Raw genomic sequence first — 27,138 nt, forward strand, 5'->3', positions numbered from 1 at the left:
TATCCCCTTCTCAAAAATATTAGGAAAATGTGTCCATAACAACTACTCCATCATCTCTTAAAGGAACAATTACTAACCGCTACTCAACATGCTTTTAGACCTGCCCATAGCAAGACAACTGCCTACCTAACTTTTACAGATAACATAAATAAAGTCAGGCATAGTGGTGAACTCATGTCTTCCTTATTCCTATACTTATCAAAAGCTTTCAGTGCTGTCACTCATAAAAAAACTCCTACTACAGGTGTCCACAATGGGTGTCTCACGACCTACTCTTCAGTGATTTAATAATTACTTGTCAGAAAGCTACCAGACAGTTTAATGGAATTCAACCCTTTCTCCATTATCTACTCAGCATTACAGGTGCACCACAAAGCTTTATCCTTCATCCTCTTTTATTTAATATTTTTATAAACAATCTTCATACTTCTATACAACAAGTATCACTTGTACTGTATCTTATCTGTCTCTCAGAAAATTTAGAAAAGATTACACAACATGCCTTTAACACTACTGAAAACTAGCTTTGTAAGGATCAACTCCTTTTTTTGAAACAGGAAACATCTTTATTAAATTATTACATATAACATAGGCAATCGTACATTTATATAAAGAATACAAACCATATTGACATAACTTTAGTTGCAAACATTATAATCTATCCAGTCATAGTTAGTCAAAACATTACATAACTCATTCAGATCTTGCCTTCTTTTAAACCTCATTCATCCTCTGCATGTATTGTTCATACAATTCCCATTTTTCCTATGTAATTTGCTCCTACCCTTTTCTAAAGACCCCAATTCCAATTGTTTCATCTCTGTTACTAGTACAGTTGGATTAGACTTTGATTTTCATTTTCTAGTAATTGCTTTTTTTGACGGCCACCATAATTAAACTCAGAAAGGCCTTACTTTGTCTAGGCAATTCTGATTCTGTATCATAGCTCAAAAACATTATTTTTTAGTTACACCGATTTGATCATCCAATATCTCTGACAGAGCAGTCTGCGGGGAATCTTTAAAGCCTGTCAACAAATTACACTCTCAGAAAATATGTTCCCAATTACCTCTTTCTTCCTCATCACACCTCCAACATTTGCTGTCTGCTTGAGGAAAAAATTTTGGGAGTTTACTTGGGGTATAAAAATACTTATGTAAACACTTTCAAACAAAGATCCTAAATCTTCTAGGCTTTGTTAAGCATTTGGGAGACTTACATATATCCCCCATTACTTCTTTGTGATTTGCTTATCCAATCTTTCTTCCCAATCCTTTTTAACTTCCTGTGATCAATTCTTACAGTTATCATGTAATATTTTGTATGCTCTGCTAATTATTTAAGCAATAACCAATGACGTGGTGTGGTATATTGAAGATTTACCCATGGTTGGTGTGGTTTAATCATGAGGGCGAAGCCCAAGTGATTAAATAAAGCCAACCATTGGTAAGTCTTCAGTATACCACACCTACGGAGTCGGTTATTGCTATTATACAATGACATTATTTAAGAAAAAAAAAACTTTTCTTAAATAATGTCTTTGTATAATGGCGCATTACTGTTCTTCCGCCAGTGGTGGTATACCGCTTCCTTGTGTTGATGCACTACACATGCATATGGGACTTGTGTTCCCATGCATATCCAGTACATCAATGCTTTGAAACAGAAGCAACAAAGAAAAGAAAGTCTCCATTCCTCCATTTTTTTTTTTATTAAAAAAAAAAAAGTTTTGTACACCTTATACCAATGGAAAAAAGTTTGGCCAACCGGACCTTTTTCCGATTTTATATTGTGGGATTTACAATGGGCATGCTGGCTAATCAGTGTGCATGTTTTGGAATATTAATGGGGGGTCATTGTATAATCCCTTTTTAACAACAGCTTCTGTTCTAGATTCTGCTAAAAACTTTACCAGTGCTGGTCTTTCCCACTGTTTCTTTCTCTTTGCCTATACTCTAATATCAATCCTTCATAGGGGAGGCAATCGATAGCCTGCAGTCCAAATAAATTCTTGGCCTCTTCTCATTCTATTACACTTCCCTCTCTAATTAAGTGCTTCCAATACTTTGGTTCTTTTGCCAGTTTTCTAAAATAAATCCCCCTCTTGCCTGTTGTCTATATCCCTAATTGCAGCCATCCGTATGGGTAGAATCTCCTTTCTATAGCTACTTTGTGAATGTAATATTCTGTATTGTTAATGATATTCTTCTTGAGGATCAACAGCCAAAATTCCAGTCTTTCCTTGTTGCTTGAGCTTTCTGCCTGTTTCATCATCATCCCTTTCCACTTTGAATTATAGGTTTCTGCTTGTGCTACGTGTAGGAGCCTTAACTGTGTAGCTCTGAAATACCCCTTCAAATCGTGTAATCCCAATCTGTCTTGTTCTACTGGACCCCTCAACTCCTTCTTAATAATAAGAAAAACAAAACTCCTTTTATTTTTCTTTAAATCACTTAACCATGAGAAAAATAACTTATAAGGTCTTATCCCTAAACAATACACCAACTGAAGTAATGCACCATACAAAACTGCCGAGGGGGGAGTTACAACAGATGCAGCCTCAAATATGATCTCCACATACAGAGCAATACAGAGAAATATAAAAAAAAATCTAGGAATGCTATATAGAGCCAAACAATTCCTTACTGCATCCACCGGAATCACACTTGCCACTAAATTTCTACTCCTCTCTCTATCTATAGTCCTCACATTTGACTAACCTCAAGGCCACCCTAAAATCTAAACTAGAACAGTGTTACAACAAGGTAGCTAAATTTGCAGCTCAGACAAGTCAAAGAAATTGGATAGAATTATCCCACCAACAAAATTATACTCAAGTTCTGTAATATACAAAATTATATTTAATCCTAATTCCTGCCCAGCTATAGTCATTTCTCCAGCACTACCTCCCAAGTTGTTACCTTCAATCTTCTAATAAAAATAAGCTTGGTATCTACAACCTTTACAAAAAACTACGGCCGGGGTATATGCTTACACTGTGTAGCAAAAGTCTGGAATACAATCCCTGCACCAGTCAGGGTAATATATAACATTCATGTATTTAAGCTACAAATAAATTTTCACTTGCTGCTCTCCTGGCTAAAATTTCAGGTCCTTCTCCTCTAATACCTGTATACACCCCATCTCTTATTTTCCTTGCTTTTACTTCTCTTACTCTTATTTCCTTTACTCTTAATCTTGTTTTTACTCATTATTTCTCTTGTCTCCCTTATCTACCCTACTTATTACCTCTAACAAGCACTTATTTCTCACTGCCCGCTCTATAGCTCTCCTCCTCCTTATCTATTTGTTTGAATTTTCTACTCATACATTTGATTTATGAGTGAGTAATAAAATCTCACACTTAAGACATGTCAACACATTTCAGTCTTACATGATATTGTGTTTCTCTTGTTTAATGATGGTATATGTGTATTATTAGTTAACCAAAAAAAGTCCAGCAAAAATAGAGTGGGTTGAGAATAAACTTTTATTACATAAAAAGTGGCTGGCCCAAATCCAACAAACTGGTTTTGGCTTCAAATAGCCTTCCTCAATGTTTGTTGGATTTGGGTCAGCCACTTTTTATTCTCAACTCACTCTATTTGTGCTGGACTTTTTTGGTTAACTTTGGATTGTGGGTTCAGTCCGTGCACTTGGCCTCACTTGCGTGGTTTTGTGGATTCATATGTGTATTATTATACATGATCTATGTGCATTAATATTTGTATTGATCTACATACTTACAATATATTGTAATATTATGTCAATTTTTACCCATGTATATGTATTTTCTGTTCATTTATTTGTGAAATGTTTCACCCCAGGATATAATGAAAATGGATAAAATTATCCAGTCAAACTTTCCCAGTAAACAAATGCCAATAAATAAATAAATTGTCATAACCCTTTCAGACTGTATGCCTCTGGTACTGTTCAACACATTCTGTCCTTTACACTTACCGGTCACTAATTCCATCGCAACAGGAGATATCAAGGCTGACAAGTCGTCCCACAGTCTGGAGTGTTTGGATCATCCCTTCATCAGTCAGAAAGCAGCAGTGGTTAACTGATAGATGTTCAAGACTTCGACAGTGTGTGGCAACAGACACCAGGGTCCTGTCAGTTATCTCATTTACCATACCTAGGGACAGCTTTTTAAGGTTTGGCAGCTGGATCACCTGAAAAGACAAATTATGTTACTGCACATCATGAGTTACAAATTCCTCTAAGTTACTGGATTGTCAAACTTTTGTGAAAAACAAAATAAAGGTTTTGATTATTAAAAAGGATTTTTTATGTTCAGTGTGTTAGGGATCAAACTCAGCACATAAATTAGTCCATTAAAGAGTCTGCAGCCGTTAAAATTAGAGTCATAAATCCTATGGCCAAACTATCTGTCTTATAGATAGAGGGATAGTTTCCCACAACCTATCCATCCTATTGCAAAAAAAGAGTTTTTTAACCTTAAATTATCCAAAAATAGTCCCAAAGTTGAGAAATTCTATCTCTATAGTTGCAATTACAAATTTATCCTGAGGCATTTAAATATCTGTATCAGATTTCCTCTCACGAGTCTGTAACCAAATGAAAACAGGGCCAGTTCCCTCAATCTTTCATGGAAGGGTAGTTGCTTCATTCCAGCTATCTGTTTGGTAGATAATTATTGCACTCTCTCAAATTTCTTAAATTGTGAAATGTTATACATACGGAAGCAGGTACTGTGCTCAATAATAACTGTAATCACTAATTTATATATTGGCATTGGGCATCTCTACTTGATAAACCTCTCAAGATGTCATGCACTGTGGTCTTTCCGAGATGGCTGCTCACTGATCAACGGCTTAACTTCAGCTCTACCAGTGTGAAAAAGCAAACTGAAAGACAAGGGCCAGGAACTCTATCACTTTAGTAAATTCAGCTACTGGCTAGTAAGTACACTATGTGGATACCAGCAAAGAAGAAAATAAGACAGCTTGAAAGAAAATCAACTAGAAAAGGTGAACAGAAAACACCGACTGGAAAGAATTGTGCAGCAGTTCAGCAAATAGCAGTTCATGCTCCAGCTTTCGTGCACAAGGTTTCCAGTAATCTAGTGATAAAAATAAGTCAAATGTGCTCAGAGCTGATTAAAATAAATGAAACATTGAAGGAGTACATCAATTAAAATAACAAAAGGCTGGAAAAAATAGAAGCAGCTTTACACAAATATTCAGATGAAAACCAACCACAAAAACTGACAAAATCCCAAAGGAACCAGCAAAACACCAAAACCAAACAAAGAATCACTGGCAGCATAAAAACAAACTGAAGGGAGACCATCTTTGGCATAATAAAAATTTAATCATGCTTTCGTCATGAGACTTCCTCGGAAAAACAAGTACATGTATAAAAACACTAAGATATATAGCTTAAACCAGATGCACATTAAACAATTAACCAATAAAACAATTTATACAGGTTAATATATAAAACATTTAAATAGTCAATTTCCTATCTACTAAAAACATTCAATATTAATTACATCAATCAAACCTGGAGGACAGTTAGCAGCTAATTTAATTTGCCACTCTGTCTCTCTTCTTTCTATTTGGTTTTTAATGCTGCCACCTCTCTTATCTTGTATATAATCTAAGACAGGAAAAGTAAATTTCTTAAAAGCAGTACACTTAGTTGAATGCCTATACAAAGCATTGTTTTCATCCTTAACTTTTAAAGCACAACAATACTCTTTGAGTCATTCACCAAGACTTCTAGTGGTCATGCAGACATAAAATGCCAGACTACTAGAACATAAAGCTATATAAACAATATTACTAGTACTACAAAAAACCTACCTGGAATTTTAATAGTATAAGGTACATGGGGAAGTGATAAGTAAGGTCCTTTATGAATATAACTACAAACACTACAACTATTACATTTAAAGTTCCATTTGGTCTGGAAGTAGGTGGAAGAGGGATTAAGGTACTATTAATCTCTAACATGTTTTTAATACTACTATTTTTGTAAACAAAAAAGGGGTATTACCCAAGACACCAACCAAATTACTATCCCCCTATATAACCTTCCAGTTGTTCTGTATAATCGTTCTGATCATACCACTATCAACAGTCATATCTAAACTACACCTGGCATCATCCTGCCATTATTGTTCGATACCCTATCACCAGTTTTTTTTTTACTACTAAAACCAGCAAAAGTATGGGTGGATAATCAGTGCACCATTTACCTATGATTTCTTGAGCTGTTTTTGTAATAAATCAGTAGAATATCCTCTTTCAAAAAACAGTTTAGTAATACAACCAATTTCAAAATCAAAATAAATATCCCTACTGACCATATGCAAGGCTCTTATAAATTGGCCCCTCAGAACATTCTTCTTAACAAAACTAGGGTGATTACTCTTGTAATGAAGGTAACTGTTGGAAAATGTATGTTTCCTATGTATCTTACTGAAAAACTGATATTCATGGCTATCCCAGGCTAACTCAACACCCAGATAACAAACTTTATGATCTAAATCTCCAGCTGTAAAAGTCAAAATTACAACTAGTGTTAAGTTCTTCCAACAACCTGACATGAGAGGTGGCAGAACCTTTTACAATAAAAAACAAATGATCAACAAAATGACAATAAAATATAATGTTAGAAAAAGGAATAATGGCAGGTTAAAATTTCTTTCTCCCACCATCCAATAACCATCCCAGCGAAAGCAGGGGCAACTGTAGCCTCCATGGCGACTCCATTTATCTGCTTATAATACCTGCCATTAAACAGAAAATAATTGTTTTCCAATAACAACTCTAACAAAGCAGTGTATGACTTAACTGAAGAATCACTAAATTTTGTGTATTTACGTAAAAAACATAAAATGAATTCCACACCTTCTCTTTGAGGTATGGTAGTAAATAAAGAAACAATATCAACAGTGAACATATAATACTCATAATCATTGCATTCAAAGTCAAATGAAAAAAGTCTAATGTGATTCAGAAAATCCCATGAATCACCAATATAAGATGAACGTTGTTGCACCAAAGGGTTAAAAACAGAATCTAAAAATAAAGAAATACATTCTATGATACTCCCTGAGGCAGAACAATAGGCCTAAAAGGGGGTTAATAATTGTAAATTTAACCCTTCCAAGGCCTGGAATAGCCTACCACTAGATATAAGATCCCTTGAACATCCCAATCAATTCAAAACCGTTACAAAAAATACCTTCATGAAAAATGGGCCTGCCAATGTAACACTCCCCTATAACCTTCTACTTACCTTCTCTCTTCCTTCCCTTCAATAAACAAACTTACTACTTTATCTTCTCCTCTTGCTACATCACTGTACAAACATAACTAGTAAAATATTTCAGTATGTAACTATTGCACTATTATGTATATAATATGTAATTATGAATGTATCCTCTGATGAATGCATTTCTATATGTATTTCACTTGCCACAGTGTAATATATGACACTGTAATACAGTAATGTGTGGTGCTGATGAATGCATTATATATGTATTCAATATGTAAAATTTCTATTTTTCTGTTGGAGCTTTTCTCCTTGGGCCTCCACTGAAAACGGGCAATTGTAGCTCAGTCGGACAAACCCGGTCAACAAATATAAATCATCAGAGTTGAAAACAGCACATTACTCAATCCTTAAATAAGGAAAATCAAACACAGGTGACCCTTATCTAATATAACTGCTTAAAGACATACACCATAGCATGAAAATTCATTCTGAAAAAAACAAAAATTGACACTTTAAAACCTTGTATGTTGTCAGGTATATGTATACCTTATAATAAAAACATTGTGTTATAATGGCAGTGTCAAAGCCACTATTTTAACTGGGCTCTTAGCTTCAATATGCTGCGAATAGAACATGCTTCATTAATACCAGGGCTAGCCATGCCATTCAATATTAGTTGCCACGCCAGTTCTTTATATTCCAAATTATTTTATTTCTTGGTGGATATGATCTGAGGTAGCTCCTCTTCAATTACATAATTCAAAACTTTCAGCAAGTTATTCAACCAAATCATATCAAGCATATGACAAAGTCTAGTGTGATCACATGCAAATTGTGTGTCATTATTTACAATATTTAATTCAATTATGGTATCAACTATCTTGGATTTAGACATGGGACAGTTTCAGTGTACACCAGCTCACCTCTCACAACGGCATATTTGTCATTAAAGCAATTCAGTATGGCTTGCCCAAAACTGGCATCCTTGTTCTTATTTAGATTGGGTGGATGATATACTAAAGCAACATTATAGTTGGAGTTGTTATAAGTAATTTGTACTGCAACAAAATCCCCCTCACTTGATGATAAAATTGTACTCAAAATAAATTCAGTAGAAAAATAAACTAATACACCACCACCTCTTCTTTCTGTCCTGTATGAATAGAGACCTACATATCCATGAATGGCTGTAGGTCTATTATTTGTACTACACCACATTTCTGTAATGAAAATAACTTTTCCCCTACCACCTTGGCTTCCAAGTCAATTAACTTATGTTTCAAATGTCTGACTTTAGACAAAGCATTTTATTCTTTCCTTTTGACTAACGTACACATTTCCACACTTTGCCTTCAGACCATGAACAAAAAATTCTTGACCAACCTGCCAGTTTTCAATCCCAACATTCTGTTACCTTTGTGACCTAGGTGAAATGTGTCCTTTCTAAACGATCTTTGGATTCTAGCTCTTTCCAGATATAAATCATGCCAACTGAGTTTAAGATGCATTTCCTCCTTAGATCATTAGTCATTAATCTTGCAGTGGTTTACTCCAATCCCTTACATTTTGGGGTTAGAAGTACATCACAAAATAGTCTAAATTCTACAGGTTTTACTAAGGATTATGATAATTTTCACATCTCAAGAAACAATGCTGTCTGTTTTACCACCATAATTTATCCCAGCAACAACCATTACCACATCATAATTTTTAATAGGCATAATCAATTTGTTCAAGGCCATCCTTATATCATTTTACCGAAGCATGTCAATCCAATGACGGCAATTTCAGCGAATGCAAAAAAACTAAGCCACTTCGCTGAAACCGCCTTTGAAGAAAGTGAAGATAGCCTTTTTTTTTACTACTGTGCGACCTTGAGGTTGGTATATATAATTTCAAGGGGTGTGGGGTGTGTCCCACCAAATTGGAGGTACAGGGGGGCTTGCCCCCTGCAAGAAAAATGTTTTAATGATTACTGAAGGAGGTTTTGGTGAATTAGTTTTGGTTTATTTGCATTCATCGAAATTGCCTTCAATTGATTGACATGAATCTCATTTTACAGCTTCTCAAATAAGAAACTGTAATTATTAATGCTGGGTAATGAAGCTTTTAAATGTAATATTAAATGCCAATAATCAGTATTTGTTGTGTTGGCTCATCTTTTTTCAGAACACTTTTGATCTTTTACAATTATATCTGATATATTTTCTTTCCACCTCAATTATTGGATATATTAGATCTGACTGGATCTGAAGCTGGCAACTTTTAAACTCTTGGATCCAGGGCTGAAACTCATCCTCCCTACCCATATTCCTTACCATACTGACAGCTCTCCAGATCTCAACTGCTGCTTGTAAGTCTGGGATGTGATCTCTGGGATCAGTGCAGTATGTGGTAATTAGCACGTGTTTAGCTTCTTTTACTTTTGTGGGTTTTCATTAGGACTTGTTAAAAATTCTCTGTTACCTTTTTCTCTTTGTGTGCAACCTTTATAGTACCTGAAATGTCAGACAAGGCTTTGAGGTTTAAAAAGTGCACAAGACCCCCCCCCCCCCCCATTCACAGATTGTTCATTGTCTGGGGCAGCTCATCTTGATAATGATTGCTCTTTATGTTCATCTTTTGCACCTAGCATCCCCACTGATCAGTGCAATAATTTAGTGTTAAAGGGCCTTCCCCCTGCCACAGCATCTGGCTCCCTTTCTAGCAAGAAGCCTGGAGACAAGTCAAAGATAGTTACAGAGAAAGAAAAACATAAAGACTAGCAAAAGGAACAGCAGAAAGACAAGGATAAAGAGAAAGAAAAGGAGAAATCCAGGAAGAGATCTCCTGCCCTTTAGGACCTTATGTGCTGGCTGCCAAGATTCCATGACTATTTGATCAGGTTCCCCTTTTAGAGCCACTATAGATATCATCTCCCACTCCTTATCCTAGGTTCTCTCTGGAGCCAGCTAGCTCCTGGCTCCAATCGCTTTTCTTCATGACAGAGATCATCTCACAGATCTTCTAAGCCCTTCTGGTCCATATGGTAATCAAGGTGTTTTTCAGAAGCCGATGTTGAAAGGATGATGAGGAAGTTTCTGAGGACCCAGATTCAGCTGGGGGTCCTCCCTACATCTTCTTCTCCAGGAGTGCTGGGTCCTGCCCTGACAACTCCTCTTCTAACTTCTCCTTCTCTGGTCCAACTCTAGGAGCCAATGGTATGGAAGTTGAGTCTTTCCTGTGGGATGCCTTTGTTGGAGCCAGTAGCTTGGTTGACTTTGACTCCAACAGTGTCCCTTACCTACTTGACTCTAATGTCATTAGATCTCATGGGATCTTGCAGTTCAGATACCACAGTTGGTGCATGGGGGTCTGGGTTGACTCTGATATTGTCATATCTGACATTTCCCTTAGGTGCATCTACTCTGGTGTCCACCTCGGAGCCAAGTCAGATTAAATCTTGGAAAGTACTTCTTTCAGGGTCCTTGGATCCTAGTGGTCCCTCTCTGGGTTCAGTTTTGACTTTGACCTTAAAGGCCTTTGACAGGGTTCTCTCTAAATCTAGAGAAGAAGACTTATCACTCACACTCAGCTTGATCCTGATCCCCTCTGGCTTTGACGGATCCATCTTCACTTCATCCTGCTCAACTGAGACAGACTGCTCCCTTACGTCTTGACAGATAAGTTCCTCTTCAGTTTCTGATCCTTCCCCAGAACCCCCCACCAAGGAGAAGCATAGGAAGCATTCTTGCAAGAGGAGGCATCTGTACTCCCTAGGAATTCTTCAATGAAGATACCAATTTTGAGGAAGGGGGATCCCCAAAATCCCCTTGGAAGACATCTCGTTTGGAGATATCCTGGAATTGTTGAGACAATGAAGGCAGTGGTCAACCAATACAACTTGCCAGGAGGAATCAATATTCCTTGAGGCTTTTACAGCTGGCCCATCTACATCCTGGGTGGTCCCTCCAGCTGATGAGTTCACTGATTTGGTGTTGCAGTGGGCAAGAAAGGAGCAAGACATGGTTGAGTCTATACCACGCAAATCTGTTAAGATCTTGGTTAACTTGAGAGACAGACTGCACTGGAGCAAGGAACCTGCTGTAGATGCCATTGTGGTTATAGCAGCCAGACCTGTCTGAAGAGAGCTCACCTGTCCCTTTCTAGGAGTCTAGGGCTTTGGACAGGTCTGGAAAGTGGACTTAAGCTTCAGTGACATTCAAATACGTAAAGTGAAATATTTAGTTCACTTAACCAGATTCCGGAGAGACCTGACTAAGGAACTGTTTATGTCTCTCTCAGGTACCTTGCCTGCAGTGGCCAGCAAAACGGAAAACTCACAGCTGGCTACCCTACAGTTCATATCTAATGTGTCCATGTGCCTTCTATCAAATAAGACTCATGGCACTTCCAGAGCACCAGACACAGGCACTGCTCTATGTTGACAAGCCGAGGTGCGTCTCTTGCAGAGAACTTCAAAAGGGTGGTAAGAGACTATGGTTTCACAAAGTCCAGTGCTTTGTTCATGACACTTTGAGAGATAGAGCCCCCCCCCCCCCGGGTGGGGGTGGGGGAACAATTTCAATAGATGTAACCCCTGTGGCAGAGGTGTTCCACAGAATCAGGGGTTTTGTGGTGCTTTTCCTGGAAACCCTTTCAGCCCTTGTGAAAAGCTGCCTAAATATTGCACTCTGGAAGCAGTCAGAGGGTGCTTGTCTCTGCATCCATCAAAACTGGTTAGCCATCACACAAGAGTCTTGGGTGCCGAGAGTCATAACTGGAGTTTCAGGCTGCAGGGGTTTCAAGGGCTCCATTACTTAAGATGACTGGCTCATTACCACTTCCATGAAGGATCTATGTGTTTCAGCCAGGGACTACATGCTCAAGTTATGCCCACAACAAGGAATCACGATCAACGTGGTGAAATCTCAGCTGACTACGGTACAGATGATAAATTTCATAGGTTGCCACTTGGATAGTTCTTCTCAAACTGCCAAACTCTTGGATTTTACAGTCTTTACCCTGAGTCAACAAGCATCTGAAGTTTTATCTTACTTTATTCGAAATGTCTGGGCAAACTCCATCCTCTGCTTACTAGGTTCAGTGACAGCTTCCATCACTCTGGTCCCTCATGTCAGGTTTTAAATGAGGGTGCTGTAGTTGACTCTGTCAGTCCAGTGGTCCGTCCTTGCTGTATCAACTCATGCAATTTCAAATCAGCCTAATGAGGATATGTAGACAGCATATTCGTTAGTGGTTAAATTCCCCTCTGGTTTCTCTATGTCATGCCTTCGTCTGTCCCCCATAGTTACAGTTACCATGGATGTCTCTCTCCAGGGGTGGGAGGAGCATTTCAAAGTGAAAACATGCGGAAATTGATAGAGGCTAAACTTCACATCAATGTGTGGGCAGCTCTCTTATTTTTACAGGCCTTTCAGGACTCCCTCCCTAGGGAGTGTTATCACAATTCAGACGGACAACATGTCAGTAGTCTGGTACATTAACAAATAAGGAAGAACCTGATCATTCTCATTACATGAGAAAGCAATGAGAGTGTGTCAACAGACAATGTCTTCCCAATGTTTTCTTATGGCAGTGCACACCCCAGGAAAGTCCAATGTGTCAGTGGACAAACTGAGCAGTTCTATTCTTCTGCCTCTTGACAGTCCCTGAATCAGTCAGTGACTACCTCTCCTCTCATATCAAAGTTTCTTCAGAAAGTGATGTGGTGCATGGTTAAAGTGATCCTCATTGCCCCCTTTTGGCCTTGACAGATATAGTTCCCTTTTTTAGTGCCTCATCTGATTTACCCTCCCTGACTGCTGGATCTCCTTCCAGACTTGATTTTTCAACCATCCAGCCAGCCTCATCTGAACATCAAAGCCCTAAAACTGACTGCTTGGTTTCTTCACTTCAAATGATGACCAGACATTCCAGGCTTTCTTTCATCTTTGCTCCATATTGTCTTCCTCCTAAAAAACAGCTATTAGGAAAGGCTATAAAAGTGGAAAAGGTTTTCCATTTGAGCTTACTCCAAGGATTTACATCCTTTCTCAGTTTCCTTACCTTCCATTTTGGATTTTTTTTGAGTTTGTTTCATGAATGTGTGAATTTTTTCACCATTTTCATTCAACTAGCAGCGATCTCCAATTTTCATGTGGGGGAGAATCATACGCCATTTTCTTCACTGAAGTTATCTAAGCCATTTTATGAGCGGTTTGCTTCTTAGACCACCATTAAAAGATCCCATACTGCTATTTCACTTCAGGTTCCAATCAAACCCTCTTTTGACTCTGCAGTGGACATCAAATGTCTGTCTTGGAAAATTAATTTTATAGTAGCGATTACTTCAGCCAAGTGGATTTCAGAATTACAGGCTCAGTCATTCAAGTCGCCAAACTTGATTTTCCACAAGGATAGGGATTTGTTTCAAACCAATCCTAATTTTCTTCTTAAAATGGAATTGGAATCATATCTAAACCAGTCCATTAATTTGCCAGTTTTATTTTGTAAGTTTTGAACAAAGGACAATATACTTTGCATTTGCTGGGTGCTCATCATTCAGTTGCAATTTTATTTACATTGCACAAAAAAACTTGAGGAAAACCGATCAACTCTTTCTTTCCTTTTATAAAGCTGAAATGGGAGACAGTGTCTCCAAAGTTTCACTATCCAGGTGGATGTCCAAGTGTATTTATTTTGTTTACAAAGCGAAGGGAATACCTCACAAACCTAAAGCTGATTCTACTAGAGCAGTTGCAACATCTTCAGCCTTCTTTCTTAGTGTCCATTGATGATATTTGTGCTGCAGCTATTTGATCTCCTTTGTTTCCCATTACAAGTTGGGCCTGCAGTCTAGGTCCAAGGCTTTGTTTGGCTCCACCATTCTATGGAATATCCTTCCATAAGACTTCCCTGGGGGATTTAATAGCCGGGGACTCTGTCCCAATAGTTGAAACTAATGGAAAGACAACATCAGATAAAAAATTTAAGTACTCACCAGAATGCTAGATCAGTGTTGTCATCTTCTGTCCATCTTGAACTTCCTTCTCTCTATCCTCCCTTCCAAATTGTCACATGTGTTGTTCCTGTTTGAGCATATGGGAACTGTCCGGAGCCTTGTCTTAACATACAGTGTGCTATCGTACCTTTGTTTATCTCAGATTCCCTTTTTCTCTTTCTTTATATAATACAGGTCTTGGTAAAGGCGGCCAAACTTGATATGAGGAACTAAGAGGAAATTAGTGAAATACAGTTGTGTAAGTAAACTTACAGTAACAGTAGATGACTGAATGATCATTACTGCAGCAGCCTAAGCTATATGGGTAATACCCTGCAGAGGATATAACAGCCAGCCTTCCAAAGCTTCAGGGCACCTTCCACACATCCAAACCTTTAGTCAGCTCAGGATGAGCTGAGTAAATGACAGGTTTGAGCACCAAGCCCTTCAGAGTTTTCATGTCAACTAAGACAGGGAGGCTGAGCCCTAAGAGGACAGAGCTGGGAATAACAAAAATCAAATATTCACACCCTGGCATAAAAACAAGTTAGGTGGAGAAAGGAAGTGGCTACTGTAGCAGTGATCATTCAAACATCGACTGTTACGGTAAGTTTACTTACTCATCTCTAAGTTTTTCATATTGATCACTGCTGCAGTAGCCAGTATAGTGGTATATTACCATAGGTTAGAAAAACTGAAGGTGGAAGGAGAAAGGTCCAGAGCTCCTGGAGAATGATCCTAGCAAGTTTGCAAATGTATGTACTGAGGAACAAGTTGCTGCTTCTAGAATACTTCAAGAGTCTAACCCTTTCCAAAAAGCCATAGATGAAGCCAAGGCCCTGGTAGAGTATACCTTGACCCTGCCTGGAATAGTTTTGTTGTGGTGCAAATAATAAAAGGTCTGAGACAACCATTTGGAGAGATTCTGCTCTGACATAGGATGTCCCTTTATCTTGCCTTCACAAGACATGAACAACAGATTGGAAGGTCTGATGGATCTGTTATGTTTAGAGCTGATTCTGAAGCTACCTTATAAGTAAACTCAAATACCACTTTAGGCACAAAAAAAGGATTAGTTCTCAAAGAAACTCTGTGTCTGTGAAAAAATGTGATCAGGTTGACCCACTATAAGAGCCTGCAACTCAGATACTCTTCTTGCAGAGGTCAGAGCACCCACTAAAATTGTTTTCCATATTAAGCACCTCAAGTCAGCCAGATAAGCTGGTTCAAATGGTGCAAGTGTTAGCTTCTCTAACACAAAATTAAGATCCTAAGTTTTCTTGGAGGCCTCTTATGCAATACTTCTTTCAAAAACATTTTTCCATGAGCAGAAATGCTGAAATGGCTGACAAATGAATCTTGAGAGATGAGTAAGATTGGCCATAGCAAAGTAACTCACACAAACATGTAACCCCAGTGAAACTATAGTCCTGAATGGTGCTGGTATTGATGTCGGCACCAACTAGAAAACCTTTTCCATTTGTTAATATATGATTTTCTAGTAGCAGGTTTTCTTGTCCCCATTAGTACCTGCTGCACATCCTCAGTAAACAAATGCCTAAAAGTTATTAAGACCCTATCATCCAGGCAGTCAGTTGAAATTGTTTGGTGTCAGGATGCATCAAAAATACTGTTCTTGTCTGAGTTAATCCAGTCTGTGAGGAAGCTTGTGATAGTTGCCACTGGCCAATTCTAAAAGAAGGGAGAGCCACTTTTGTCTGGGCCAAAAATGGAGTCACCACAATGTTCTTGTGGGATTCCTTCTGAATTTTCAAAAGTACTCTGGATGTCAGTGGAAATGGTGGAAAAGAATACAGGAAGATTGCTGTCCAAGGAAAAGAAAAGGCATCTGTCTTTCAGGTCTTCTACCATAGAATCCACAAGCAGAATTTTGCCAGTTGATTGTTCAGAAAGGTCTACTTGAGGAACTCCCTACAGATGGTTCAAATCTTGGAAAACTCCCGATCTAGTTCCCATTTGTGAGTGTTGGCCTTTGTCCTGCTCAGCTTGTCTGTGACATAGTTTTGCTCTGATGGAATGTAAGATTCCTGTAGAGTGAGACTGTACTGTAAAGCTAAAGCAAATGCTAAAATGGCTGGTATACATAGAGGCTAGGACCTGGGTCTCTCTTGCCTGTTCATGTACCACATCACTATGGTATTGTCCGAAACAACTTGTAGAGGTCCTGAAGACCAAAGGTGATTCAGTGAGTTCAGTGCCTTGATAAGAGCAAGCATCTCTTTTCCATTTATGTGCTTGTGTTAGTCTTTGTTGTCCCAGATACCTTGCAATTCTTTGCTCCCCAAGTTAAGTCTGTGGTGACTGACTGCTTTGGTGCAGGAGGGGAGAAAGGGAGACCTGGATTCAAGGATATTTGCTGTCACCACCAAATGATGTCTCTTCTGACATATCTCAGAACTGCAGTCTGAACAGATAATGGGTATTGCAGTTGGGACCAAAGAAATTTCAGACACCACTGTGTCTTTCTCATGTGGAATATGTGAAGAGCACTACTGGCTGACATCAAAGAGTGAAACAATACTAATTTCATACAGTTTAATTGTACTTTGGCTTAGGAATGGGATCCATTCCCATCATGGTATTAGAAACCCAAAAGATTTGGAGTATTGCCAGAAGTATCATGAGAATCATGGATGATGTGAGACTTAGAATTCTGAAGTACTCCCTTGCAGTGACCAAAAGTCCTAGTGGAAAACCACTGAAACAGATCTAAATGTAAATCTACTTTTTTTCCAGTGAAAGAAAAGCTCTTTTTACTGAGGTGTCCAGCAGACACCATAGCAACACAGTCCTGTGTGATGCAGTCAAAAAAGACTTTTGGATGTTCTCCTGGAATCCCAGCCTGTGTAGGAGATCTTTCACTCAGGTGAGGGACTCCTGACACTTTGAATAAGACTCTACAAAGATAAGCAAGTCATCTAAATATGGAACAATCTGGATACCCTGCAGCCTTTAAGGGGCTATAAAAGGAACAAGACACTTTGCAAACACTCTTGGAGCAGTGGATAGCTGAAAGGGTAAGGCAAAGAGCTGAGAATGTGACCCTGACACATAAAATCTTAAGAGACGTCTCAAGTCTGGATAAATAGGAATGTGTAAGTGGAAGGATTAGAGTTAACAAAATGTTTTGCAGCAGCTAGATTCACTAAAGCTACAGTTGTTGGGTCAGGACTGGGAATGTGTGTATAAAATTTGAAAGACTGCGGAATTTTGTACATTCTATCTACTTTCTTAAAGGACAACAACGGGATTCTATTATTAAATGCTCAACTTCTCTATCCTTTTTCTCCCTATTTATAGTCCCTGTTATGAATAAACAACAATACAGCATTTAAAACATTTTAATCAACTGTTTCTCTTCACTAGAACAGTACCTTACTATACTGTGGTGGTTTCACTTTCAAAAAACTTTTATCCTGCCCTGAAGAATCTTGCTGCAGTCTCCAATTCATTGTTGTCATCAAGTCCAATGAATACAGGTAGTTTTCTGGCCAATTCCCTCCCCAAACTGATATCACCATGACCGTCCTAAAAACCCACCCATGCTGTGATGTCATAGCTCCCTGGTCCTACCACTACCCATGCAGAAAGTAAAGGCTATAACAAGGAAACAGTACATGAGACAAGTCTTTTGCTATCAGCTGTCAATTATAGCAGGTAACAGCTCAAATTACCCTTAGCACTTTGACAGCTAGGGAAGTTAGGTGTGAAGAGAGATGGGAGATGAGTTGAAGTAGTACAATTCAGGCTTTACAAAAGACTGCAATTTTGCCATTCTAAAAGAAGCAGCAGTAAAAAGCACTTTGAAAGTCTGTTCTGTGGCATTTGCACTGTTTGTGTTTTAAGTAGTCATTGAACGACATGAAATGTTACTAAAAACTAACTGAATGAAAGACAGCAGTGTAAGCATGTAAACCCAATGCAGTGACAGGAGCTTTAGGAAGAAAGAGGCCTGCGTGATGTAATTCTTTACAGATATGCATTGCATTGTGGGATGCCTAAAGGCCGACTAAAGACTCTGGATCACTTCAAGATGCTAGACCCCATGTAGTTGAGCTCAGAAATTACATATAAAAATATTTAAAACCCTGCAAATAGTCACAGAGTGGTGGTAAAATATAGGAAACACCAAACCATGATGATATAAACATGTTTTTGAGTCTGTGGGTGCAGCTCTCCTGTAAGTGTAAAAGACTGGCTATCAGGGACACCACAGACTGTGAACACAACCTCCAAATCTCCCAGCATGGTGGGAAAAGTGGAGGTTCTAGGAATTCTGGTTGTAACAGTTCATAGTATTTTCTGAAGTACTGAGAAACCTCAGTGTTCTTCCAATGAAAACATTGGAATATTCTGGAAATAGTCTCACAGAAAGAGTCTTTGACAGGGAGATTTAGATAACATGCTCTCCTCTCAGTTTGAATCAGAAACCTGCGGAGAAAAACTTTATCTGTCCCATCACATTCTTCTCCAGATTCAAGAATTGGGGCAAACAGCATTATTATGGCAGGAACAACTTCCCCTGTGATGGGCACAACATTCTTTCTAAGTAGGGACACATTCCCTACCCCCTTCCCCAAAACAATGGCAAGAGTGACTCTCTCTTACCCACTGAGGGAACTCCAACAGCCACAGAGGATGTGGCTAACCCTTGGACTATAGAGGCTGCAGGGACAAAACCAGTGGTATCTGGAGAAAAAGATAAGCAATCTGTGGAACTGGCTTTGGCGACAGCACAGTCACCCATCTGCAGATGAAGCAAACTGTTGGCCTGCTGTGGTGGCAAAGGCTGTTTAGTTAAATTTTTCTTTTTGTGGCTGGAAGAAGGACCGACCCGACCATGGGACCAGTAGTTATTCCATGGTCAAGCCAAAAATTATGCTTCTTTCCCATGGGACTCTAAATGGTACAAACCAGTAAAATTTTAATAGTAGTAAAAAATAATTTTTCCCAGTTAAAATAATAATAATAATAATAAACACTGTAATACACTTTACCAGCTCCAAAAAGTAATTTAAACACAAGTGTCTCCAAAGAAAAAAAGTTTTAAAATTTTAAATCAACTTTTAAGCTGTCAGAAACAAAAGAACATTCCCTTTTAAAAGTAGCTAACCATTGATCCACAAAAGCCTGCAGAGGAACATGACAGTAAAAAAAACCCTCTCAACTAAGTCATTGAGACAAAATGTGTCCATTTCTTCCATTTCCAATTCACCATTATCCAAAATAATGAGGGAGACAGGTGTGATGACCGTGCCCTGACACAGTAATCAAGGATCCTCAATCCTCACCACTAACATCAGAGAGGTCGTCTCATGGAAGAGGAAATGATAACAAATACACACAGTAAAGTATAATTTCCCTTAAGTGCACACAGATATCACAGTCAGTCTGGGGCTGGTTGCTCCCTTGCTCTCCAGGTCCCCAATAAGACTCCCCGCTGGCACAGCCATAAGGTTCAGATCTTAGCCTAGCTGGCAAGCTAACCTCCAGTACCCTCTCTATCCCAACAGTGCTTCCTGCCCCTGCCCAGGTAGCTGACACACCACACACACTTTGAGGTAAGTATTTATACAACTTCAAAAGACACTCCTGGGAAAGGCTGACAAAGATTCTCTAGCTGTACCCCTTTACCCAGACTACACGGTAGTAAATCCTGCCATCACCAGCTAATATATATCAGCTACCCAAAGGCCCTTAAAAGGGTGTCCAATTATTACTGTGCAATATTATTATCCAATTGGTAATGTGACTACTCAGTCTAAGGCTTATTAGAGTGGCCTTTTACAATGAACTCTATAAATATGCAATGTACTTTAGAGCCTACTATCTCTACACAAACCAGCCACAGGTAAAGGTTTTAAAATATTTAATAATAAATAATTAAAACACAAGACAATGCTACTACACCACAGAGATATCTAAGAGTTCAGAGATCACACAGAAACTTAAAATAATACAGTAGGACAGGTCTGATGTCAAAGAAAAACACAATCTAACTTTCTAATCTTTAGTTGTTCTTAAGAGAAAACACAGTGCTATAAAACACAGTGCTATAATCCTACTTACATAAATAAAGAGCATAAGCAGTGCTGGGGTTGATAGTTCAAGACAAAATGCTCATAGTCTCTTTCTCAACAATAGTTTTTAAACTCACTAACAAACAGCTCTGCTAAGGCTCTCCCAAATTCCATCATTTTGACACTTAGGTTTTCACAGTATTCACATTACATCATTTTGACACTTAGTCTGGAGTTCCCAAGCAAACAAACTGCATTATTTACCAAGCTAACACCTGCTCAGAAAACTACAACAATAAAAGACATTTCACATGTATACTCTAACAATTATTCCTTAATTTAAGACAACAGAATGTGTTCAGCTAGCTACTTCGGCACCACCATTTAGATAACTGTAACTTCAAAGAACATTTGAAATGCTTGGCTTGATTTTCCTTACAGCAGATGGCAATGTTGCAACAATCTTAAAGTTCACATTTTACAGTGTTTTCTTTCATTTAAAAACACAAGCCTGTATTTTACATGTATTTATACAAATGATAGAATTATGTATCAAATTCTATTTGACTAGGCTGGCAGCCTTCGCCCATCTTTCCCCAATCTTCACAGCAAGTATCAAAAATATTCACACTCGCCTGACAGTACAAAAAGGGATAACGAAAACCAGCACTAATGACCAGGAAACACCAAAGAAATAATGGCTTCAATATTAAGAGAAAAAAGCTCCAACTAGATTACCTTTCACATCCCTGAACTTCTGAATATACAGAACATACAAAGACGGATGTAAAAACATGTCTTTGGAACGTCACAAGACATGTCTGTTCTGCTCTTGTCCACTCATGAAGGGTGGGTTAAAGCTGCCCTCCTTGTTCCTGATTGACTACTATAGCCACACACTCTACTTCTGCTATGGCTTTAAAAAGACTAGTGGAAACAAAATGGTAAAAAAATAACAAAAAAAGTGCTAGGGATTAGGAAAAGAAAACTAAATGTAACAGTCAAATACTGTGCTATTCCATTTATTTCATAATGTTATCCTCCCTTTTACATAAGGATCAGTAACTACTTGTGTTATGCAAATGATTTCTCTTCCACGGTATTTCTATATTTCTTTAGCGTTTCCTCAATTTTAAGTACTCTTCATACTTGAAATATCTCACTACATTTAAAAAAAACTGGTTTTATCTGGTTAATAACTCAATGACATAAGGGAGATAACGGAGTACAATCAAATCCTGCAATTAAATAAGTCCAAACTAGCAACTAACAAAACTGAAGGTAAACAATTAAACTCAATAAGACAAGTTCAAACTGGCCACTCTGTAACTGAAAACACATAACATAATACAGTGCTCTACCCATTTATATAAAACAAGCTAAACCAATGATTATTCTTGATAAATGTAACAATATTTTAAAAAGAAAGTGATTAAAGGCAAAGACGTGAAACTTTTTGCATACTGAGTCTAAAAAAAGTGTTTTCAGATAAAAAGTCTCTCTTTCGGTTACTTTTATTGCAATCAGTTATTGCTTTACTGTGCTTCTCGTCTTACAGAAACTCAGCAGATTTGACAGCAAAGTTTTTAGTCTGGAGAATGAACTTTATAGCGCAAGACAAAAATGACTAGTTTATTAAGAATAAAAGAGTATTATGCCAAAATCTAAGATATAGGCTAAGGAATAAGATCCACACAATCAAAAACAAAAGTTACAGCAATCTTTATTAACCAGCAATCACAGCATGTAAGCAGACTGAGAAAAATATTTTACAAAATATAGTGAATGAGAAAAAAAATGTGTGCGTGCGCACGCACACACACACATACACACACACACACACACACGCACACTCACGTGGGCACACACACACACACACACACACACACACACACACACACACACACACACACACACACACACATGTATATGCACACAGTAGCTTTACTAAACACTGAGGCAAAAACAAAAAGCAAAAGTGAATTGGGGAAACACAACAGATAGTAAAGACTCATTCATCAATGCCACCATCTCGGTATAATCTGAAACAAAGCCGACACCAGAAAATCGAGTGTTTCACAAGCTTAAATAAAAAGGTGTCAGACATGGGTAATATACATATAACACACAGTAAACAGCAACCATCTCTACCTAAGGCTCCATAGAACTTACTCGTATCAACTGAAAAGGTTTGATAACTCAGTGAACTGTGTGTCATATCTAAGGAAGATATTTTAAATCAACAGATGGATGTCTACAAACAATGTACCATGGAAATTAAAACTAAGTGAAAAACAATTGGGTCAACTTCTCTAACACACAGGGATGAAGTCCTGAATGCAGTCCAGGTGACCCAAGTTTGATCAGCAGCTGGGGCAACTGACAAAGCTGAAAGGAGAGAATACGTTTGCCCATTCTGGGAAAACAGTAAGGCAGAGCAGGCTACAAACTGTCATAATTCTTCAGAGGAGGAGGTAGCAATGGAAAGTGTGGTCTGGGAATTGGTGTTAGGCTTACAAAGCCACTGCTAATTTGTAGCCTTCAATGCAGGTGTCCAGAAGAGTATAATCACATAGCAGAAGGCAATGTGAGCTTCCACAGTGAGGTGGATCATATGTCTCCCTGTTCAGAGGCATGGTTAGGTCATGACAAATGCAATCATTGCCAGGATATCAGTAAAGGCATAAAGCATCCTCATGGCTGCATAAATTATAACCCCCTCAGACAGCTCTAACTTTGACCCCAGGTGAAATTTCCAGGTAACAGAATAAATGGACAGTGTCCATTTACAGGGGAGGCTTAATGGTCGGCAGGAATAAGGACAAAAACAGCAATAGAAAAAAAAGTTGGTGGGCAATGAAGTACTATCATCAAAAATTATTGGAGACCTGGGTGTACTTGTACCAGGCAACCAAACTTCTCAACCGTTTTTTAAGAAGAAAGGTGTGGGATGTGGCAACTGGGCAAAATGGGTGGTATTGAACATGGCTTCTGTCCTTCCCATAGTACTAACACGGCACTTCTAACCTATATAGATACTGTCAATAAAGCTAGAGATAACAGCAAACTAGTCTCCTCCTTATTTCTAGTCTTGTCTAAAGCCTTCATCACAGTTTGTGGCAACAAATTTCTACTTCAAAAGTCCTCATTAGGTCTTTTTCAGCCCACAGTTCTGTGGTTCAAAATCTACTTATCCAACAGGTATCAGTCAGTTAAATGACAGTCCACCATCTGCATACCTCCCAGTCACCACCGGTGTACCACAAGGCTCTATACTTGGTTCCCTCCTTTTTAACATTCTCACCAACACTCTCTACACATCCACATAACAGGCCTCTCTAATACAGCACGCAGATGACTGCACACTTGTTTGCACATCTGACAACATGGCACGCCTCCAAAAAATTAATCAAGAAACTTTAACAGCAACTATGAAACATGGCTTTGTAACTCAATTTTTGGTAAGCCCTACAATAAATAAACTCATTTTCCCCCCAAATCCCTCTTGCAAAAACAAAATTTAAAGTGCTCTCTTTTGATAATACAACCACTGAAGTCACTTCTCATAGCAAATTATTAGGGATGATGGTGGAAGATAATCTTAAATTCGACCTGCATATGCAAAAACTGCATATGAAAAGCTCATCAAAAACTAGGGATGCTTTATAGAGTCTAAAACTTTCTCACCAACACAACTAAAGCTACACTTGCCACTACTTATCTCCTCCCCACACTTCCTTATGGCGCTCCCATCCTTGCCAACCTAAAGGCATCACAAAAATTAAAGGTTGAACAATGAAATAAGAAAGTTGCTAAACGTGCAGCAAATACCCATTTTAGAGCCTACCACTGTATAGCACTAAAAAGCCTAAATTGGTTAGAACTATCCCATCAACTAAGATATACACAGCTTCTTGTCACCTATAAAATTATCTAGAATCCAGCTGCTTGTCCAGCACTAAATAACATTCTACACAACTATAATCCTAGTTGGTCATTATGATCCATTGACCAAAAACTCCTGTATGTACACAAATCTAACAAATCTGCTCAGCATTGTCTGTATTTGTACCATGTTGTCAAGGCCTGGAATGCGTTACCTCTATCCAAAAAGTCAATAGCCTCCCTCCCATCCTTCAAATCCATTTGAAAGACTTCCTAGCCAAAAGCTGGCTCTGCTCTTATTCAATACCAGGACAAACTATATTTCTAAATGTGGATAAATACCTATTCATATCTACATCTCCTTACTCTCCCTTCTTTACTCAAAATATACCATAAGCCTGTTCATCTCTCACTTCATATTGCAGTTCCTGTTTGTATTACACTAACTTACCTTTAATTTCTACATAAACTGGCTAAAATTTCCCTATTATATCATTGTCATAAATTGTGTTTATTCTTAACCAATGTTTTAATATTATGCTTAATTTTGGTGTAATTGTTTAAACTGTTGTTGATTTTTGCATTATTTTAAAGACTGCAAAATTTTTATACTTAAAATTTTTTGTATGCATTATTTTAAAGACTGCAAAATTGTTATTCTTAAAATGTTTTGTAGTACTTTGGAGCTTTTCTCCACAGGCCTCCAGTGAAAATGGGCTCCTACCTAGTCGGGCTTTCCCAGTAATCAAATATTAATAAATAAATCCCCAGTTTTCGAGGATGAACTGGATAATTTTCCTTTTCCCTGCGGACAGCAGGTTAATGACGGAGGAGACCATTTAATGGAACTTATTTTGAACCTTACGAGTAAGGTTTCCGAGTTACAGGAAGCAGTTTTCAAATTACAAAATCCCTTACTCCCGGTTTCCAGTGGACCGGACAGCAGCATCCGAGAAGTAAGGGAAACAACATCTAAGACTGTCGGCAGGGTAAACCAGGGTGCCCGGAGTAATGATAACATAGCGGAGCCTTCTTTTAATGACACGGAAGCTAAGACAGGAAGTCAAGGTATTAACCAAATACACGATCGCCTTAAAAACTGGGTTAAAAATGACCATTTTTTTCTTCGGAACAACAACAAAGCATAAAGAATTAACTGGATTGATTCAAGGTTAGTTACCCTTGAGGCAAAATTATACAAAGTACGGGGACTTCAATGTGATAATGCTTACTTGAATGAATGTTTAGAGAAAAAAAAAACGAGTTCCTAAGGGACTCAGAGTTTTCAGGTTCCCTAATGGTGTCAAGAAGGGACAACCTGAGTGTTTGGAATTGATGCAAATGTTTGATCGACACGGTCTGGAATTAATTGAGTTTATTATAAAAGTTAATAACAAAAGAATCAATGAATTTTTAAAAGAAGTTGATGATTTAAATAATTTGATTTTAACTGATGATGACTTTGTTAAATATAACTACAAGTATAATGTTTTGTTTGATAAGGTTGAAAATGAAGCAAACAATATTGAAAGAAAAAAGAAGAAGTTGTTAAGGGATGAATATGAGTATAAGAATAACCTTGCATACCCACTTCCCAAAGCTTACTTTGAAGGGGAAGAAGTATCAAACAAACAGCAGAATAATGAAGGTAACCACTATAGGGTTACACAAGGTGTAAGATCAACTAATAAAGATAACTAATATGATTCAGAGTACCCTCCCCTTAGAAGGTCAGCAAGGTTACAGGATAAATATAAATATAGGGAAGATAACAATGGTTTTTTAGAGGCAACAGGCAGAGGCGGGAGACGGAGCAGTTACAGAAATCAAACTGTTTGGAGAAAGAACAGTTACCGCTAATCCTAGACCATGTTGACCATTCTGGTTTAGGGATAGAACAGACAATTATGGTTAAATGTAAAGGTTTGGTATATTCGTATAAAGGGTTTAATATTTTTAACTATGCAGGGGTTGAAATTAATAAAGATTTGTTTCATCTGCTTATGAAGGGGATCAAATTTGTACCAGCTATTAAGGAAAATATTTGTGATACTCTTATTGAATTAAAAATTTTTGTGAGGAAGTTGAATTTGAAACTTTTATTTAAAGATTCACAGCAAAAAAACAACAACACGAACGATAGTGTTAAGAAAAAGAGTTGCTTCAACCCTCCACTACACCCTTTATTGAATTCTTTTGAAAGTGCATGCTCCCAAGAGATATATCAGAGTTTAAGGGAGCATAAGTTAAAGACTTTCAATTTAAGTAAAACTGAGAAACATTTGTTAGATAGTTTTAGAGGGAATACTGACATTAGGTTTATGAAACCTGATAAGGGTGGGGGTATGGTGATAGCTAACACAGAAGATTATAATAAAATAATTTTTAGTATGTTGCAAGACGAAACAAAATACGAATGTGTTTCCAGAAATGAAATTAACATTTCTTATAGAAAGATTAAATTGTTACTGGAAGATTCACTGTACCAAGGTGCAATTAACAAAGACATTTTTAATTTTCTAAACGTTGACCACCCTACTATCCCTATAGCTTTTGGTATTCCAAAAACGCATAAGAATGTTTTTGATCCCCCTTATAGGCTTATTATTTCTGGTCAGAATAGCATTACTATCCACTTGGAATATTCATTGACCGTATGGTTAGAAAAGCTTTGACGCCCATTGACCACGTTTTAATCGATTCATGGGATTTTCTTTGGAGAATTAAGAGACAGTATTACGATAAGAAAGTTTGTTTCTCAACCATAGATGTGGTCGATCTTTTCACATCAATCCCACATGACAAGGGGCTTGAGTTTTTCTATGAGGTTTTGGTGGAGCAAACCAGTTTGAGTCATAGCATGATTAATTTTATCACTGAATTAATGGAAGTGATTCTCAAAAATATTTTTTTTTGTTTTGGTGGTGAATTTTTCCAGCAAAAAAAAGGGGGTGGCAATGGGGAACAGTTGTG

At 37.9% G+C, this 27,138-nt stretch overlaps 1 protein-coding gene across 2 annotated transcripts in view; it reads right to left on the bottom strand.

The window, feature by feature from the left end:
* Positions 1–27,138, bottom strand: part of LRRC29 (leucine rich repeat containing 29) — a 643,308-nt gene that overhangs the window by 34,395 nt on the left and 581,775 nt on the right. For both annotated transcript variants that reach the window (XM_044081426.1, XM_044081427.1), the window contains exon 6: positions 3,964–4,181. In XM_044081426.1, coding sequence (XP_043937361.1) covers positions 3,964–4,181 — 218 coding nt within the window. The remainder of the gene's footprint in view (positions 1–3,963; positions 4,182–27,138) is intronic.

This window comes from Protopterus annectens, chromosome 8.part0 (assembly GCF_019279795.1).
Source record: "Protopterus annectens isolate FY-2018-M chromosome 8.part0, PAN1.0, whole genome shotgun sequence".
Classification (NCBI taxonomy): Eukaryota; Metazoa; Chordata; order Ceratodontiformes; family Protopteridae; genus Protopterus; species Protopterus annectens.